This window comes from Actinia tenebrosa, unplaced genomic scaffold (assembly GCF_029948245.1).
Source record: "Actinia tenebrosa isolate PJP-AT-01 unplaced genomic scaffold, QUT_ActTen_1.0 PGA_scaffold11__36_contigs__length_13525064, whole genome shotgun sequence".
NCBI classification, from domain to species: Eukaryota; Metazoa; Cnidaria; class Anthozoa; order Actiniaria; family Actiniidae; genus Actinia; species Actinia tenebrosa.
This window is the reverse complement of record NW_028292571.1, coordinates 9,730,025-9,749,694: the sequence shown is the minus strand read 5'-3', so window position 1 is coordinate 9,749,694 and position 19,670 is coordinate 9,730,025. Positions and strand designations below refer to the sequence as shown.

At 37.8% G+C, this 19,670-nt stretch overlaps 3 protein-coding genes across 3 annotated transcripts; all 3 read right to left on the bottom strand.

Moving 5' to 3' along the window:
- Positions 1 to 939: 939 nt before the first annotated feature.
- LOC116291005 (medium-chain acyl-CoA ligase ACSF2, mitochondrial-like) lies at positions 940 to 3,126 on the bottom strand. Its single transcript, XM_031698128.2, has 2 exons — positions 1,835 to 3,126; positions 940 to 1,638 (listed from the first exon to the last, which is right to left on the bottom strand). The coding sequence occupies exons 1-2, from the start codon at positions 3,030 to 3,032 to the stop codon at positions 1,118 to 1,120; spliced, it is 1,719 nt and encodes a 572-aa protein (XP_031553988.2). The 5' UTR covers positions 3,033 to 3,126; the 3' UTR covers positions 940 to 1,117.
- Positions 3,127 to 6,224: 3,098 nt separating this feature from the next.
- Positions 6,225 to 14,161, bottom strand: LOC116290980 (medium-chain acyl-CoA ligase ACSF2, mitochondrial). The gene is given in 4 exon segments (XM_089027188.1): positions 6,225 to 6,802; positions 7,324 to 7,934; positions 7,936 to 8,525; positions 14,054 to 14,161. Coding segments are annotated over 4 exon segments (1,821 nt in total). The 3' UTR covers positions 6,225 to 6,290.
- A 1,916-nt stretch (positions 14,162 to 16,077) lies between these two features.
- On the bottom strand, positions 16,078 to 17,953 carry LOC148912500 (medium-chain acyl-CoA ligase ACSF2, mitochondrial-like). Its single transcript, XM_089027187.1, has 2 exons — positions 17,017 to 17,953; positions 16,078 to 16,589 (listed from the first exon to the last, which is right to left on the bottom strand). Exons 1-2 carry the CDS (start codon positions 17,951 to 17,953, stop codon positions 16,078 to 16,080), a joined length of 1,449 nt encoding a protein of 482 aa, XP_088883313.1.
- Between the last annotated feature and the right edge of the window lie 1,717 nt (positions 17,954 to 19,670).

Below are 19,670 nucleotides of genomic sequence, written 5' to 3'. Positions count from 1 at the left end.
GCCTGTAGTACCTTGGCAAACGAGTCTTCAGTTGTTAACGATGCATTTATATGTTGCTTTCCACTTCTGTCCATTTTTCTTTTTTCCGAACTCAGAAGCTTCAGAAGCAAATATTTAATAGATCTTATTCGTGGTGTGACAATGTTTTCCCAATTCAGCGTGACGAACCTCCAGGGGATTCATTTTCTTTTGTTTTTACTCTTCGAAAAATTCATGAGTGTCCCAAAGGATACGAAAGGAATAACGACGATATCCCGACGAATTGCAAAACAATAGCTCTTCATTCCCCCAGAGGTTTGTCACGCTGAATTGTGGGAAAACATTGTCACGCCATGAAGGTCTATTATAGACACCTTGCATGTGACGTCAAAGCAGCTCAATTTGGAGAACAGAACAAAATAATTTCAATCTCCTGAGAATTGGGAACCTATTGTTATGTCCTCCAAATTGAGCTGCATTCCGATGTACTGCAAGGGGTCTGTTAAAGCAACATTCCATATATCTTCAGTTGCTTTTTTATTGCAATGCATTGGTGCATTGCCTACCCATTTCAGACCATGGGTCATACACCTATAGGAAATTAGATTCTTCGTTTCGTTTGAGTTGTATCCATATTCATGTGCCTTCTCATGCGCAACCATTAAACAAAAAAATATACTCTAGCAAATGACACGTGGTCTAAAAAGTTATACTTCAAAAAGAGGTTTTGCAGCACCATTTGTCAAGGCCCATAATACAGCTTGGGCTACCTGTGATTAGATGGCAGAAAAATAAAAAATCTCTTTGCTCTCGGTCGATGCTTATGTAACAAGATTGTATTGTTCCTGCCATCTAACATGGCTCCCTTCACTTGGTGGTGCAAAATCTCTATTCAAACTGTGGTCCAAATAGTTACCTGCTTCACCAATGTTTCACAAATTTTCTACTCCAGAACTGTGCTTTACTTTATTCATTTATTTATTCAATAACAATGATATTAACATATATAAATATATATATTGCTTTTATAAAATATTTTTAGACGAGTTTGAGCGAAAGTGTCTCTGTCCTCTAATATAAACACGGTAGCCAAGCAATCGCGCGCGGTTTTATAATAAAGGATTCATTCGTTCACTATTCATTCGTTTATTCGTCCTAATTCCTTTGCTGCTCTTTCTCTGAGCCCCTTTCGATTCAATTTCCCAGTTCTCGTCAGAGGAAAATCTTCACAAAACACGAAATAATGCGGTTTAGGGACCAAACCGTTTGTTGTCTTATTAAACTTTCCTTTACACCACTCTTGGAATTTGGCGCGAAGGGTTTCTTGGTTGTCATGGTGACCCGCTTTCAATATAATACAGGCGCATATTTTCTGGTAAAGCCTTTCATCAGGAACGCCAACAGCGATGACTTTATCAACATGTGGGTGTTTCTCTAAAACTCCTTCAATCTCAATCGGTTGGATGGATTCACAAGCACATTTAATTACATTATCCATTCTACCATGGAGTTTCAGCCTTCCTTCTGGAGTGATGATTGCCAAGTCCTTGGTGTGGTGCCATCCTAGGGACACGTCTCTTGGGGAATCAGGTTGTTTTGGAGCTTTCATTACATCTTCAGCCATGAAAGATACCCAGACAGCTCGTAGACACAGCTCTCCTAAGAAAGAAACAATGCATGCATTTTTACTTTGCATCTTTACAACTAATCAAAATATGGCGACCAATTTGAATAACTATTGTTCTAGACTGACTAGCGACTGACTGTTTTCACGTGTATAAGAGGCTAGTCAGTCGCTAGTCGGTGCAGCCCCCCCTTTGCCCTTCCCTGGATCCGCCCCTGAACTAGTCATTACCTGGTTTATTAAATGGTACAATACAACCCTCTTCATCGATGATCTTTGCTTCAAATCCAGGACAGATTTCCATCAGGCTGTGATCCTTAGAATCTAGAGAATCTTTGGTGATCTCTTGTGAAGCTATTAGACTGGTCTCAGTAGATCCATATATATTACGTATAATCAAATGGGGATAGAGAGAGAAGATTTTCTTGATGAATGAGACAGAAGTAGGTTGGCCTCCGACCATGCAGTACTTGAGCTTACTAAGATCTATGGAACGGACCTCCTGGCTTGATACCATGTCCTGTAGAAAGTACAACAACAGGATGGCATGAGAGCATTTTTCTTCTTCTATAATCTTCATAATAGTAGTCGTCATGCCTCCTTTGAATGCGAGACGAGGTGGAAAGGAAACCAAGGTGGATCCGAGCAAAAGGACTACGCCAATACCGAAGCCCATCCCTGATATCCAGTCAAATGGACCATCACAGAATAAGACAGTGTCTTTGTTGACGGCGACGTTATATGCAATCGCTCGTGCTCCATTAATGAAGGCTTGGTTAGTAAACTGGATTGGTTTTGGGATCCCTGTGCTACCGGAAGTGAAGAGTACAAACGTGGGATCGTCAAATTGGACTTGTGCTTCTGCTCTTTGCACCCTTGAACGACATTCTTCATTTATCTGTGTCATGTCAACGAGCTTCTTGTAAGCGTACACCTTCGGGTATGTGAGCAAGTCATGATCAGCTGCAGAGTGACCAGCAATGACCCCTGCCTTGAGCGTTCTTTGCTGGAAAATAGCGTGCAGTTCGTGCACCGTTTCCTCTATGTTCATGGAAACACTGTAATCTATACTTGCTATAACACATGCTAGATTCTTGGTTTCAAAAATGGCGGGGTAATAATCTTGTTCGGCGACAACAGCCAGGGCACCAATCATATTCAAAGCCATTTGAATATACACAAACTCTTCAGTAGTTGGCAGCATTAGAAGAACTCTATCGCCTCGAACAAGACCTATTTCCAGCAAAGCTGCAGCCAGTGCTTGAGATCTTCTTTCGTACTCTTTGAAGGTTATGGCCACTCTGTTTTTGTTAGCGTCACGAAACACGAACGCTTCCTTGTCAGGGGATACTTGAGCATGATGGCGAAGAAGCTGGGGTGGAGTTCTGTGTTCCAAGGCTTGGTTATGAAGCTTGTGGACGTAACTCATTGTTCCTGTGCAAATCTATGAAGAAAAAATCCAAATTCAAATCAAAAAATTGTAAATGAAGTTAGTTTTTAGAGTATAACTGTGTAACAGCGTGAATGAGAAAGATGCAATAAGCTTAAATGATAAATTTATCGATGTATGGAAAATAGTTTTGAAATTTATGATATTTATTTTCTATTGAAAATCGGTAGCTTGTGAGGTCACCAGGTGTTGTGTTTGAGCCACCCCAAAAATATTATTTGAAAATGTAAAATCCCCGTAAAATCCCCCATTCTCAAGTCGTTAAGCCGTTGACCTCTTCAAACATGCCAATGATAAACTACAGTTAGGTCAAGAATGTATGTTGGGATTACGTAACCGTAATCGTACTGTTCTAAGCGATCTAAATATATACATACATATGTGTATGTATGGATCACAACGGCTGGAGTAATGAGGAAGCTATATTGTAACTGCAAACTAGTAGGACCCATGCAGAAGAAAACCTAGATTGATTAGAATCTGTAAATTAATCAGATACAGAATAACTAGAACACAGTCGTGGTTTGCACTCAACTTAAACATGAGTTTTGAATTTTCGACCAAACTCACTCTCAATCTCAAAACTATTAGTAGAACATATCAATACTAGCTGGTCGTGATTTGTATATGGTTAAAAAATAGCAACGAAAATAATAGGAACTATTAGAATAAGTAACTTTTAGAACAGCAAACAGAATCTCTGGTCTTTTAATCTGTCAACAAACACTTTTGTGTGTTACGTAACACAGGTTTACTGCATGATGGTTTTCATGAAAAAGATGAAACGCTTGAAAAATCTATAAGTTCTTTCTTTTTTCTACATGAACTACCAAAAGCATGTTATTGGAAATTATTATAAATGTTGTTTTTGCTCTAAGTATAGCGTGTTTTGCTGTTGAAATATCTTTTCCTGTCGCTAGCTGAATGCTTATGACAATTTCTTACTTTGCTTAAGCTCACGAGTCAACTATTTTGTATGGAATAAAACTTATTTAAATAAGTGCTTGTTGAGAGTCTATACCTTCTTCGTCTTCAATACCACAAACAAAGTTTATAGCTCAAACAGCTAATCTAGAGTTACGTAAAGTTTGAAAATCCATAGATTTATCAGCGATAAAGTTATTATTACCATTGCTATCCAACAGGTTTTTGTAATGTGCACTACTAAAGTTTACAACGAGTTATACTGAATTCCTCCTGAATTAAAATTGGCGTTAACCCATACCTGAAAATATGAAAGCCCTTTTCTGTGAATATTCTACGGCACTTCTGTTGAGACCCTTCCTTACCTGGGATATAATCGTTATAATGAGCTATAATATAATGGTCTTACTATAACGTATGAAATGACATATGTCAATCTCGTGTTACATATGCATGTCTTACGCCATTGTTTTATGATGTTTAGTACAAACGCGTTTAGGGACCAGTCATTGTTTAAGTCGGAGGGGGGAGGGGGTGGATCGGAGAAAATGTGGGGCCCTCAAATCACACAATAAACTTTGTGTCAATAGGCGATAGTCAATAGGTAATAGGCGAAAAGCGATAGGAGATAGGTCAATCTCAGATCCAAGAATAGCTGGAATGACTTGTGTTTCTGCTTCCTATTCTCGTCAAGAACATGGACCTTAGTGCTATCGCCTATTGCCTAAAAGACAACGATGTTTTTGAAAAAAATAAGTGTATACCTTGATCCTAGACTACGAGGTCGAGTTTTCTATGAGTCAATAGATAGTCGATCAGTGTGTAGCGCCGAATCGACTATTTGACTCATAGAAAACGAGAACGAGTAGTCTAATTGTTTTAGCATAAACCTACTAGCTAATATATTATAGTATTGAAAACAAAAAATGACACTGAAAGCTTTACTGTACAAAGCGACGGTCAACCGGCGGCACTGTTTTCATTGATATTTGTGAACTCGAACCAAAGTATTAACGTAAAGCTTAAACTTGCTCTATTCCTATAGCTTTTTGTCTCTATTATTACTGTCAAAACTCTCTTATCAGAACTTATCAGTTCTTGGGATCATTTTTTTAAAATAAATGAGTGATTAATCAGTCATTAATTTAGTATTATTATTAGTATTACTCATTATACCATAAGATGACGAAATCTGTTCAATATTGATGAACGAGAGCGAAAAAAGGACGAAAAATCGCTCGATAAAACACCAAGCGATCGCCACATGTCACTAAACTAACCTGCACTGGAAAAAAAAACACAGGGAAACCAAGACATTTCAACACAGGGAGCCCAAGCATGTGGATAAAGTCAATAAAATCAATAAAATCATAAAAATATATAATCATTTCTTTATTGTCTGTGAATTGAGCGATTCACAGCCATTTCAATATTTAATAATAATTAAATTAAATTTCAATTAGATTAAATTAAATTAAATTTCATAAATGTTATTAATAATAACTAAATTGTTTTGTTATTAACCATTATGAAGATAATGATTACTACACAGTTTGGAATAACTGTATTCAGTGTTTAAAGGCGTGATTACGCGGGGCCTTTGCCTCACAAACTGCAAGACTGATGACACGATGCAACGAAGACGCTATCGTGGCCCAAAGTAGAAACGAATTCCACTTCTTGCAACGATTGCTGCAGTTTGTCTCGCAACATTTTTCGAATTGCGCTTTACGTTACACGCGCGCTGCAATGCTCCATACAACTTGTGTCGCATACAGTTCCATACAACTTGTGTAATCGCGCCTTTAGGGAAAATCATAAAGTATATATCAAGGGAAAAAAGTATTTTCAAAATCACTTATATGTGAACAGTGTAGTAGTATGGTTGCAGTATTTTTGTATGTGGTCTTTTCTTTTCGGAGATATAAACATTCGAAATATCAATATGCAAATGAGATGACGTAAATTCAAGACTAATTTATTATACAAAAATGCTGTTGCGAAAAGTATTGCAGTTTTTTTCATTTGCAAATCATTTTTATAACTGAAATATATGGTTTTGTACACTTCTAGGTTATTTCACTTCAGAACACTTGCCGTAAATTTATACACTGCAAAATGTTTAAATTTTTAAATTTACGTCATCTCATTTGCAAAGAGAACACACGGCAGCCATGTTGGTTGATATAACAAAATATACTTACGAAGAATCTTTTGTAAAATCTATCCGACATGGCGGCTGTAAAAACATTCAATACATGCAGTCATATGTAAAACTGCTCTAACAGTGGACCTATGCAAGAGGTCAGAGCTCTACAAGCCCAGTTTTTCCTTTGCTTTATCAGCGAGCAATCTTCGATTCAATTTTCCAGTTCTCGTCAGAGGAAAGTCCTCAAAAAACACAAAATAATGCGGTTTTATGGCCAACCCAATAGTTGTCTCGTAGGACTTTCCTTTACACCATTCTTCGAATTTGGCGCGAAGGGTTTCTTGGTTGTCATGGTGATCCGCTTTCAATATAATACAGGCGCATATTTTCTGGTAAAGCCTTTCATCAGGAACGCCAACAGCGATGACTTTATCAACATGTGGGTGTTCCTCTAAAACTCCTTCAATCTCAATCGGTTGGATGGATTCAGAAGCACATTTGATCATATTATCCATTCTACCCTGGAGTTTCAGTCTTCCTTCTGGAGTGATGATTGCCAAGTCCTTGGTGTGGTGCCATCCTAGGGACACGTCTCTTGGGAAATCAGGTTCTTTTAGATTTTTTAACAAATCTCGATTCATAAAGGACACGGCGTTCGCTCGCAGACACAGCTCTCCTAAAAAAAAGAAGCAATGCATGCATTTTTACTTTGCATCTATTAAGCTGTATAAGACTTAATAAAATCATGTCTCATAGCCCTCCTACGAAAGGTAACAGCGTAATTCATGTCATGGAAGACATAAATCCTATAGAAGAAGCTGAGGAGAAGAAGAGAAGAAAGAAGAGAAGAGAAGAAGAAGAAAGAAGATAAGAAGAAGATATGATGATGATAAGAACGAAAGAAGAAACTGAAAAACAAAAGCACCAAAGCCGCCCAGCAAAGAATAACGAAGACACGCAGACGCAGCCGAGTGATCTCTTCCCACCCTCACGCCGCGCTCCGGCTAGACGACGGAGAAGAGCAGATGATTGATGAAGCAGAAGAAGAAGAAGAAGAAGAAGAACAACAACAACAGCAACAATAGCCCCGGTACGTTAACATCAATACACATCTGATGAAGGAGCGACTTCACATTTTACTGGCTTATCAAAAGAAGAAGAATAATAAAAGTATTTCTACCACACATCAACACAAACCTGGTGTATTAAATGGTACAACAAGACCCTCTTCATCGATGATCTTTGCTTCACTTCCAGGACAGATTTCCATCAGGCTATAATCCTTAGAATCTAGAGAATCTTTGGTGATCTCTTGTGAAGCTACTAGACTGGTCTCAGTAGATCCATACATATTACGTATAATCAAATGGGGATAGAGAGAGAAGATTTTCTTGATCAATGAGACAGGGGTAGGTTGGCCTCCGGTCAAGCAGTACTTGAGCTTACTAAGATCTATGGAACAGACCTCCTGGCTTGATACCATGTCCTGTAGAAAGTACAACAACAGGTTGGCATGAGAGCATTTTTCTTCTTCTATTATCTTCATAATAGTAGTCGTCACGCCTCCTTTGAATGCGAGACGAGGTGGAAAGGAAACCAAGGTGGATCCGAGCAAAAGGACTACGCCAATACCGAAGCCCATCCCTGTTATCCAGTCAAATGGACCATCACAGAACAGGATGTTGTCTTTGTTTATGACCATAATATATGCAATCGCTCGTGCTCCATTAACGAAGGCTTGGTTAGTAAACTGGATTGGTTTTGGGATCCCTGTGCTACCGGAAGTGAAGAGTACAAAAGTGGGATCGTTGTGCTTCTGCTCTTTGCACCCTTGAACGACATTCTTCATTCATCTGTGTCATGTCAACGAGCTTCTTGTAAGCGTACATCTTCGGGTATGTGAGCAAGTCATGATCAGCTGCAGAGTGAGCAGCAATGACTCCAGCCTTGAGCTTTCCTTGCTGGAAAATAGCGTGCAGTTCGTGCACCGTTTTCTCCATGTTCATGGAAACACTGTAATCTATACTTGCTATAACACATGCTAGATTCTTGGTTTCAAAAATGGCGGGGTAGCCATCTTGTTCGACAACAACCGCCAGTGCACCAATCATATTCAAAGCCATTTGAGTAAACACAAACTCTTCAGTGGTTGGCAGCATTAGAAGAACTCTATCGCCTCGAACAAGACCTATTTCCAGCAAAGCTGCAGCCAGTGCTTCAGATCTTCTTTCGTACTCGTTGAAGGTTATGGCCACTCTGTTTTTGTTAGCGTCACGAAACACGAACGCTTCCTTGTCAGGGGATACTTGAGCATGATAGCGAAGAAGCTGGGGTGGAGTTCTGTGTTCCAAGGCTTGGTTATGAAGCTTGTGGACGTAACTCATTGTTCCTGTGCAATTCTATTAAAAATCAATGGAAATAAAAAATAATTTCTAAATGAAGTTAGTTTTTAGGGTATAACTGTGTAGCAACTTGAAAAGAAAAGATGCAATGAGCTTAAATGATAGATATATCGATGTATGGAAAATATTTTTGACATTTATGATATTTAGTTTCTATCGAAAGTCAGTAGCTTATGAGGTCACCAGGTGTTTTGTTTGAGCCACCGCAAAAATGTAAAATCCCCATAGCTACCAATCCCTCCCCCCCCCCCCCCCCCCCTCGAAATACATCATGAACGCTCCCTTACAAGTGTTCTCAAGCCGTTAAGCCGTTGACTTAGGTCAAGAATGTATATTGGGATTACGTAACCGTAATCGAAAATCTGTTCAAATATTGATGAACCGTGCGAATTAAGAACGAAAAATCGCTGGATGAAACCAAGCGACCGCCACATGTCACTAAACTAACCTCCACTGGGAAAAAGTCCACAGGGAACCCAAGACCTTTCAACACAGGGAGCCCAAGCATGTGGATAGAGTCAATACAATCATAAATAATATCCCAATACGCAAGTCACAGGGAGCCCAATTTGAATGAATCTGGAAGACAAAATTAAAATCGGGGGGAAATCTTCAATTTTTTTTTATTCAATATTAAGATAATGTCTCCCATAATAAAAAACCTTGCACTGAAAACCAATCAAAATGCACTACATCGTTTTCTTTGCGCGAGAATACTCTCCCGATCCCACTTATATGAATTTTGCACACAACTCACCAACAGCCCCCCCAGGGGCTAGTTTTGTTCTTGGAAGATTCTTCGATAATGTTTTCCATGGCAGACATTTAATCAGTTTAAGCTTTGAATTCCTGGTTAATTTTACTCAAAAAAGCAAAGATAACTACAGACAATCCAATACAATATCAGGTTTAGTGAAATTTACCTTAGATGTCTTTCATTGAAATCGAAACTTTGGAGATTTCCGAACTTTTTATGGACAAGTGACTTCTTAAGAAAATAATCAAGATGTAATAGACCGGGGGGAAAAATAGCAAAAGACGAAAAAAAGAAAAATTCCAATGGAGTTTTGAAGGAAGTTCAGCTAGTTTTGTCATTTAGATAAGCCGTTCTGAATAAAAAGTAGATTGATCGCCACGCATTACAAGATTACAAACAGCCGAAGCAATGCTCAGATTGTATGTTGAAATGTGCGAAGGTCTAACGAGAATTCGCTCCAATAAATAATCATTAATTTACCGACTTGGATGAAGACAAAATAAATAGCATTTCTAAATGAATTTCTATAAAATATTTGCTCAGTTCACAGTGTAAATAAATAGTTTTATTCCAAACAAATGTAGGAGCCGTGACCCTTGTAGGTCAAGATAAGTAGTAATGTAAATCAACGTAACACAACGCTTGTAGGTCGAATGATTCGAGAGAAAGCGTTTGCAAATAGATCTTCTTCCAATTATACTCTATAATTGACTAATTCGTTTCCAAACTCAACAAAATAACAAAGAACTAGGTGTTAAAAGGAAAGTAAAAGAACTATTACTCATCTTACTAGATAAATTCAACAAGCATAAGAAGGGCACAGGGAACCCAATCTCTAAAACGTGCAGCAAGTATCCATGCACGAGTTAGCCAAAGGGCGGTTTGATTGTACTATTCTCACTGCATACATAATTGGCGTGTCACGTAGGAACTTAACAACCCCCCATATATGAATACTGGAGTTTGCGCAGTGCAGTTGTAATGCTTTGCGACCCCTGCATATATAAGCACCACACCCAGATCCTTGAATCATTCCGTCGGAAGCTGCCTAAGGAGAGAGTAGAAGATTCACCCCACCCACCTCCCCTGGTGGCGGTTGACGACGCAACGCATGCTTTTCACATGCTCATTGCCAGCAGTCGCGGTCACCTTTCATATCTTAATTCCCGAGACTCGATAATGAGTATGCAGTGAGGATAAAATACTAGGTCGAAAAGCTCAATAAACAGTTGAATATTTGGTGTAATTTTATATGTTATTCAATATTTAAATAAATTGTCTATAGAAAGATATAAAATTGTTGAATGAAAGTCAAAATGAAAGTACTCTTACCATAATAACAAAACAGGTACACTTTTTTCGCTTTTTTCGCTACACTAATTTTAGGTATGTTGTTTAGCTTTAAAATTTGTCAAAAATCTCTTGGATTTGTTTAATTAATTTGTCGTTTTAGCGTTTTGTCACATTCTTAGATTTCTTAATTTGTGAAATTCAAAAAGTGCTTTTCTAAATGACTACTTTATATCATGTATGAACTACGAATACTCTTACCATAATAACAAAACAAGTACTTTTTTCTCTCGTTCGTCATGCTAGTTTGTTGCTCGTTTGCCGGTAATGTTGTAGCTATGTTATCTACACTAAATAAAACAAAATAGAAAATGTCCTAACCTAAAGATAATTAAAAAGCTCATTAAAAAAAGTCGTCATGGTCCAAGTGACGTGTGATTTGAAAGCTCGACCAATCAGAAACGCTAGGTACACTAGCTTTTAGCGTTACGCACAGGGTTCCCATGCGATGACCACGAAGTTGTCACGAAGTTGAACTGAGTTGTATAGTTTACCGACACTGGTGAAAAACGCACTGCGCACGCTCGGGGGTGGCGTAGCGTAACTAAGGGCAACTTGCATCTTTTGATGTCGGTGTTTTGATTGTTTTACAAAATCGCAAAACTTAAGAAAAATGCTGAAAACTTAAGGTTGTCATTTTTGCAATAGCAAGATAATTTCGATAGTGATACACTGCTGATTTATACAAAAAACTTTTGTTTACACAAAGCAAAAATAATCTTTGAAAATGCCGCCACTCGAAGCTCGACGTCGACGTCCAGCATGGCTAATCATGAAATAAGAAATCCAAAAATATCCATAAAATTTCAAAACGAATATTTAAAAAATAGCCCTGTTGGTTAAAATAAAACCTACCTTTAAATGTGATTAATTGTTATTGTCCGCCATTTTGTTTTTTCTCCCAACGCATGCGCACTGCGTTTTTCAACAGTGTCTGGTTTACCACTTTCTATACCTTTTCACTATTTTCCATACATTGGTTCATTGGTCAAACACAAAGCGCTCAAGCGAGGCGCCAAGGTACTTTCAAAGGATTATTCGAATTTGAACCTTGCAACCTCGATTGAATGCTTTGTGTTTGACCAGTGAACCGATGTATGGAAAATCGTGAATGGTGCTCCGCTCACGCGGGCCAAAGGCGGGAGCTCTGCTATTACATTACATAATTACATAATTATTAACTTATTGCGATTTTGAGCCGACAATACGGGTTTATATCTCTCGATCAAACTTGTAGGAAGATCGCGATACAGGAAGGAAGGAAGGAAGGAAGGAAGGAAGGAAGGAAGGAAGGAAGGAAGGAAGGAAGGAAGGAAGGAAGGAAGGAAGGAAGGAAGGAGGATCTGGGTGACAAAACAAAATAATTCCAATCTCATGACAATTGGAACCCGTATTGTTTTGTCCCCATATGGAGTTGCATTCCAAAGTGCTAAAAGGGGTTGTTAGTAGTTGTTACGCTCTACTGTAGTCGCGAGCTTTTGGATCACGTGAATGTACTAGACAATCCCACACACGGAGCAAGTGGTATCGCCAAATACAAGTGCATTCTATATTACTTTACATGTGCTGTCCTAGACTCATTTTTTCATCTCCTAGTTTTTTTCAGCACTAGCTACCTTCACTAATGCTTGTGGAATAGTGAATAATAGAGAAACAGGCTCATGAAATATACATGAATTATGGCACCTGTCAACAACCGATTCCGTCTACGCCGATTTGCATACTTACAGCAGAGTAAAAAAAATAAGACTAGTCGTAGTAGAACAATGGTTTGATACTTATCCATGAACGTGAATGAGACTCTGTGAAGCCTTGCACATAAATTTTGATACATTTGATTTTTTTTAAATAACTCACATGCACATATGTATCCCGTCGCCGATGATCACGCAATGCTTTCGCGATTTTGTGTGGATATCACTACATAAATGCTGCTCTATTGTCAGAAAAATAACTCAATAAATTTTCTAAGTATTGATGTCTCAAACGGCTTATAAAGGATTTGAAAAATATTATGATTTTGGCAGTCGCTTACTAATAATTTATGCAAAAAATATCCTTACGAAAACAACGTATTTAGCCATGTTTGGTGATGCTGCAGGTTAAAAAACTCATTTGCTTAAGTTTTTTTTCTCAAAAGCTTGAACTGAATATCATCTGGCTTGACATCACATACAGTGAAAATCTCGCTATTCCGTTGTATCGGCCATAGTAAAAAATATCGTAACTATTTTCATTTTCAAGAAAATGATATGATTTTGACTTCTGTCGACCAAAATTTAAACTCTTTTTCATTTTTAAATCACACACTCTTCAGAACATGATATCAGGTTGGTTCAAGTGTTGGTTTGAACATAGTTAATTAACTATAGTTTGAATAAAAACATCGCAATGCGAGATCAGATTCAAACTCTTTTCCAACACAGGAGAATGCAACGGAATTTCCTTCATCAAATATTAACTATTTTTGTTAAACAATTACCATAAAAGTGAACTTGGACTAAACAGAAAAGGTAGTTAGAAGTAAAGGCGGCTTTAAAAAGAGTGATTTGAGTGATTTATGACAGATGTGAAGAATTATTGATATCAATCAATCATTCTGGGTAGATTCCAACATTTTGGGGTACTGAAAGTAAGATTACTTCCACCGGTCCGGGAACTTAGCATGAACAGTTATTCAGAAACCATATTAGTTGAGCTCAGACATCGAGACACTTTTGATTTTTCGGATCCATTCGTTTGTTATCGTACTTTTGATATTGACTGAAGCCGAAACGTATGGTTTCGGTTGCCACCAAATTTGACGAGGTTGAGTAATTGTGAAAGGCACTAGCTGTTGCGTATTGAAATATAAACCTTTATTCATAAGAAACAAAACTCAAATGAAGAAAGTTTTTTATCCACTTTTAAATTTAAACTATTCCCTTTGCTAAAGGTAATATATCAGGCTTTAGGCTTACTGTAAGAACCGCTTTCTTTTAGACTGATTCCATAAATCGGTGTTTTCGCTCTTATGTCGATTCTGGATATCGCCACAACCCAGTCTACGCTGGAATCAGTCTACGCTTTCCTTGTGTTGCTACCAAAAGTTTGAGCGACAGGCTTGAATAAGACTGAAATCCTCTGTAAAAACCATTACACTGACGTCATCAAAATTCCAATTCGATCTCAAGTAAGACGTCTCCTGACCGTTTACAGATCAGACCAGAGGTTGTTTCAGGGTTCGATAAAATTGCTATTTGACTGAACACATTAGATACTACAAAGGCGACAAAAGCGAAAGTAAACTTCCAGAACGAACGAGCGCTGACTTTTTACCGACAAATATCAATATTTTTGGAGCTGCATAAAATACTTTTTTTCGACTTTTATTTAGAATGACTATGATATTATTAGATATAAGCATAAATATACATACCAGGCTTTTTGAAGAACGGACTTTCGTCATATATTTACCCTCCTCTTCGTTCTTTGTTGTTAGTTCCTCAGCTGCGTTGAGCTTCGTTGTGCTAGGCTGCGTTTGCATTTAAACCCCCAGCCACGTACCCAGATATATATACTAAATTGTGATTAGTTAATCCCTACTCGCATTCTTACACGCCCTCTCATTGGCTACTTAGCGTTACTCGAAACAGGCAAACCAACAGTTGTTCGGAGAAGGTACGGATTCATGCACATTTTGAGCCTAAAGGTCTTCTTATGTTTTGGTCAGCGGGCTGGCGCCGGTAAGACTCTCGAGGAAGTTTTTTTTTTTTTGCCCAGATTTCTGGAGTTCCGGTTTGTGGGAGTCCACTAAATATTTTATTTCAGGCTCCTTTTTATAGATATTTTCTTTGAGACATTTATTGTGTTACTAGCATTACAATATATTGGCAATATATTAAAATACAGTGCAAACAATATAACGGTGAAACTTTAATAATGCACAATCTCATGCAAATTCCACTGTTTTCTATTGTTTAATTAGCACTATTTTGTACTATTTAGCAATTAGTGTTTCACGGATTACTTGTTTGTACAAAAGAGGCGGAGAAAACTAAGAGCTTCATCACTTTCAGGACAAGCCACGCCATTAGTACCAGCACACGTGATTCCTGTGTTGTGTACGCAGACGGACGGACGGACGGACGGACGGACGGACGGACGGACGGACGGACGGACGGACGGACGGACGGACGGACGGACTGAAGTGACGTCAGCCAGGCCATGAAAAATCAACTCGATGGTTTACCAAATTTTCTTAAGTATGGTTCTCCGCTCGCGCGAGCCTTCGGCCCGCGCAGGAGCTCCGCTATAATTGAAGATAAATAAAAGCTGGTGATATTTTTTCCAATCATTTCTTTATTGTCTGTGAAGTTTTGTAGCGATTTAGACGAGAATTGAGCGATTCACAGCCATTTCAATTAAATTTCAATTAAATTTCAAATATATTTCAATTAAATTTTAATTAAATTTCAATTAAATTTCAATTAAGTTTCAATTAAAATTCAATTAAATTTCAATTAAATTTCAATTAAATCAAATTAAATTTCAATTCCATTAAATTAGATTAAATTTTATAAATATTATTAATAACATAACTAATTTTTTTGTTATCAACCATTATGAATATAATGATTACTATACAGTTTGGGATACCTGTATTCAGCGTTTAAAGTCGCGATTACGCGGAGGCTTTGCCTCACAAACTGCAAGACTGATTACACGGTGCAACGAAGACGCTATCGTTGCCCAAAGTAGAAACGAATTCCACTTCTTGCAACGATTGCTGCAGCTAGCTTGTCTCGCAACATTTTTCGAATTGCGCTTTACGTTACACGCGCGCTGCAATGCTACATACAACTTGTGTAGCATTTCCGTAACGAGACAAGTTACAAAGAAAATTGCTCCGTGTAATCGCACCTTATGGGAAAATCATAAAGTATATATCAAGGGAAAAAATATTTTCAAAATCACTTATATGTGAACAGTGTAGTAGTATGATTGCAGTATTTTTGTATGTGGTCTTCTCTTTTCAGAGATATAAACATTTGAAATATCAATATGCAAATGAGATGACGTAAATTCAAGACTAATTTATTATACAAAAATGCAGTTGTAGAAAGTACTGCAGTTTTTTAAATTTGCAAATCATTCTTATAACTGAAATATATGACTTTGTACACTTTTAGGTTATTTCACTTCAGAACGCTTGCCGTAAATTTATACAATGTAAAAATGTTAAAATGTTACAAATTTTTAAATTTACGTCATCTCATTTGCATATTAATATTTCAAATGTTAATGATATCTCTGCAAAGAGAAGACACTTTGGATGATATAACAAAAGATACTTATGAAGAATCTTTTGTTAAATCTATCCAACATGGTGGCTGTGGAAACAATTAATACAGTCATACGTAAAACTGCTCAAACAGTGGACCTACACAAGAGGTCAGAGCTCTACAAGCCCAGTTCTTTCCTTGCTATATCAGCGAGCAATCTTCGATTCAATTTTCCAGTTCTCGTCAGAGGAAAGTCCTCAAAAAACACAAAATAATGCGGTTTTATGGCCAACCCAATAGTTGTCTCGTATGACTTCCCTTTATACCATTCTTCGAATTTGGCGCGAAGGGTTTCTTGGTTGTCATGGTGACCCGCTTTCAATATAATACAGGCGCATATTTTCTGGTAAAGCCTTTCATCAGGAACGCCAACAGCGATGACTTTATCAACATGTGGGTGTTTCTCTAAAACTCCTTCAATCTCAATCGGTTGGATGGATTCACAAGCACACTTGATCAAATTATCCATTCTACCATGGAGTTTCAGTCTTCCTTCTGGAGTGATGATTGCCAAGTCCTTGGTGTGGTGCCATCCTAGGGACACGTCTCTTGGGAAATCAGGTTCTTTTAGATTTTTTAACAAATCTCGATTCATAAAGGACACGGCGTTCGCTCGCAGACACAGCTCTCCTAAAAAAAAGAAGCAATGCATGCATTTTTACTTTGCATCTATTAAGCTGTAAGACTTAATAAAATCATGTCTCATAGCCCTCCTACGAATAACAGCGTACTTCATGTCATGGAAGACATAAAATCTATATAAGAAGCTAAGAAGAAGAAGAAGATGAAGAGGAAGACGAAGAAGAAGGAGAAGAAGAAGAAGAAGAAGAAGAAGAAAAAGAAGAAGAAGAAGAAGAAGAAGAAGAAGAAGAAGAAGAAGAAGAAGAAGAAGAACAAGAAGTAGAACGACAACAACAAAATCAACAACAACAACAACAACAATAGCCCCGGTACGTTAACATCAATACACATCTGATGAAGGAGCAACTTCACATTTTACTGGCTTATCAAAAGAAGAAGAATAGTAAAAGTATTTCTACAACATATCAATACAAACCTGGTGTATTAAATGGTACAACAAGACCCTCTTCATCGATAATCTTTGCTTCAATTCCAGGACAAATTTCCATCAGGCAATGATCCTTAGAATCTAGAGAATCTTTGGTGATCTCTTGTGAAGCTACTAGACTGGTCTCAGTAGATCCATATATATTACGTATAATCAAATGGGGATAAAGAGAGAAGATTTTCTTGATCAATGAGACAGGGGTAGGTTGGCCTCCGGTCAAGCAGTACTTGAGCTTACTAAGATCTATGGAACGGACCTCTTGGCTTGATACCATGTCCTGTAGAAGGTACATCAACAGGATGGCATGAGAGCATTTTTCTTCTTCCATAATCTTCATAATAGTAGTCGTCATGCCTCCTTTGAATACGAGACGAGGTGGAAAGGAAACCAAGGTGGATCCGAGCAAAAGGACTACGCCAATACCGAGGCCCATCCCTGATATCCAGTCAAATGGACCATCACAGAACAGGATGTTGTCTTTGTTTATGACCATATTACATGCATTCGCTCGTGCTCCATTAACGAAGGCTTGGTTAGTAAACTGGATTGGTTTTGGGATCCCTGTGCTACCGGAAGTGAAGAGTACAAAAGTGGGATCGTCAAACTGGACTTGTGCTCCTGCTCTTTGCACCCTTGAACGACATTCTTCATTTATCTGTGTCATGTCAACGAGCTTCTTGAAAGCGTACACCTTCGGGTATGTGAGCAAGTCATGATCAGCTGCAGAGTGAGCAGCAATGACTCCAGCCTTGAGCTTTCCTTGCTGGAAAATAGCGTGCAGTTCGTGCACCGTTTTCTCCATGTTCATGGAAACACTGTAGTCTATACTTGCTATAACACATGCTAGATTCTTGGTCTTAAAAATGGCGAGGTAGCCATCTTGTTCGACAACAACCGCCAGTGCACCAATCATATTCAAAGCCATTTGAGTAAACACAAACTCTTCAGTAGTTGGCAGCATTAGAAGAACTCTATCGCCTCGAACAAGACCTATTTCCAGCAAAGCTGCAGCCAGTGCTTCAGATCTTCTTTCGTACTCGTTGAAGGTTATGGCCACTCTGTTTTTGTTAGCGTCACGAAACACGAACGCTTCCTTGTCAGGGGATACTTGAGCATGATGGCGAAGAAGCTGGGATGGAGTTCTGTGTTCCAAGGCTTGGTTATGAAGCTTGTGGACGTAACTCATTGTTCCTGTGCAAATCTATGAAGAAAATATCCAAATTCAAATCAAAAAATTGTAAATGAAGTTAGTTTTTAGAGTATAACTGTGTAACAGCGTGAATGAGAAAGATGCAATAAGCTTAAATGATAAATTTATCGATGTATGGAAAATAGTTTTGAAATTTATGATATTTATTTTCTATTGAAAATCGGTAGCTTGTGAGGTCACCAGGTGTTGTGTTTGAGCCACCCCAAAAATATTATTTGAAAATGTAAAATCCCCGTAAAATCCCCCATTCTCAAGCCGTTAAGCCGTTGACCTCTTCAAACATGCCAATGATAAACTACAGTTAGGTCAAGAATGTATGTTGGGATTACGTAACCGTAATCGTACTGTTCTAAGCGATCTAAATATATACATACATATGTGTATGTATGGATCACAACGGCTGGAGTAATGAGGAAGCTATATTGTAACTGCAAACTAGTAGGACCCATGCAGAAGAAAACCTAGATTGATTAGAATCTGTAAATTAATCAGATACAGAGTAACTAGAACACAGTCGTGGTTTGCACTCAACTTAAACATGAGTTTTGAATTTTCGACCAAACTCACTCTCAATCTCAAAACTATTAGTAGAACATATCAATACTAGCTGGTCGTGATTTGTATATGGTTAAAAAATAGCAACAAAAATAATAGGAACTATTAGAATAAGTAACTTTTAGAACAGCAAACAGAATCTCTGGTCTTTTAATCTGTCAACAAACACTTTTGTGTGTTACGTAACACTGGTTTACTGCATGATGGTTTTCATGAAAAAGTTGAAACGTTTGAAAAATCTATAAGTTCTTTCTTTTTTCTACATGAACTACCAAAAGCATGTTATTAGAACTTATTATAAATATTGTTTTTGCTCTAAGTATAGCGTGTTTTGCTGTTGAAATATCTTTTCCTGTCGCAAGCTGAATGCTTATGACAATTTCTTACTTTGCTTAAGCTCACGAGTCAACTATTTTGTATGGAATAAAACTAAATTAAATAAGAGCTTGTTGTGAGAATCTATACTTTCTTCGTTTTCAAAACCACAAGCAAAATTTATAGCTCAAACAGCTAATCTAGAGTTCCGTAAAGTTAGAAAATCCATAGATTCGCTCATCAGTGATAAAGTTATTATTATCATTGCACAATCCAACAGGTTTTTGTAATATGCACTACTAAAGTTTACAACGAGTTATACTGAATTCCTTCTGAAGTAAAACTGGCGTTAACCCATACCTGAAAATATGAAAGTCCTTTTCTGTGAATATTCTACGGCACTTCTGTTGAGACCCTTCCTTACCTGGATATAATCGTTATAATGAGCTATAATATAATGATCCTACTATAACGTATGAAATGATATATGTCAATCTCGTGTTACATATGCATGTCTTATTGGCTTATGTTTTATGATGTTAACGTACAAACATGACCAGTC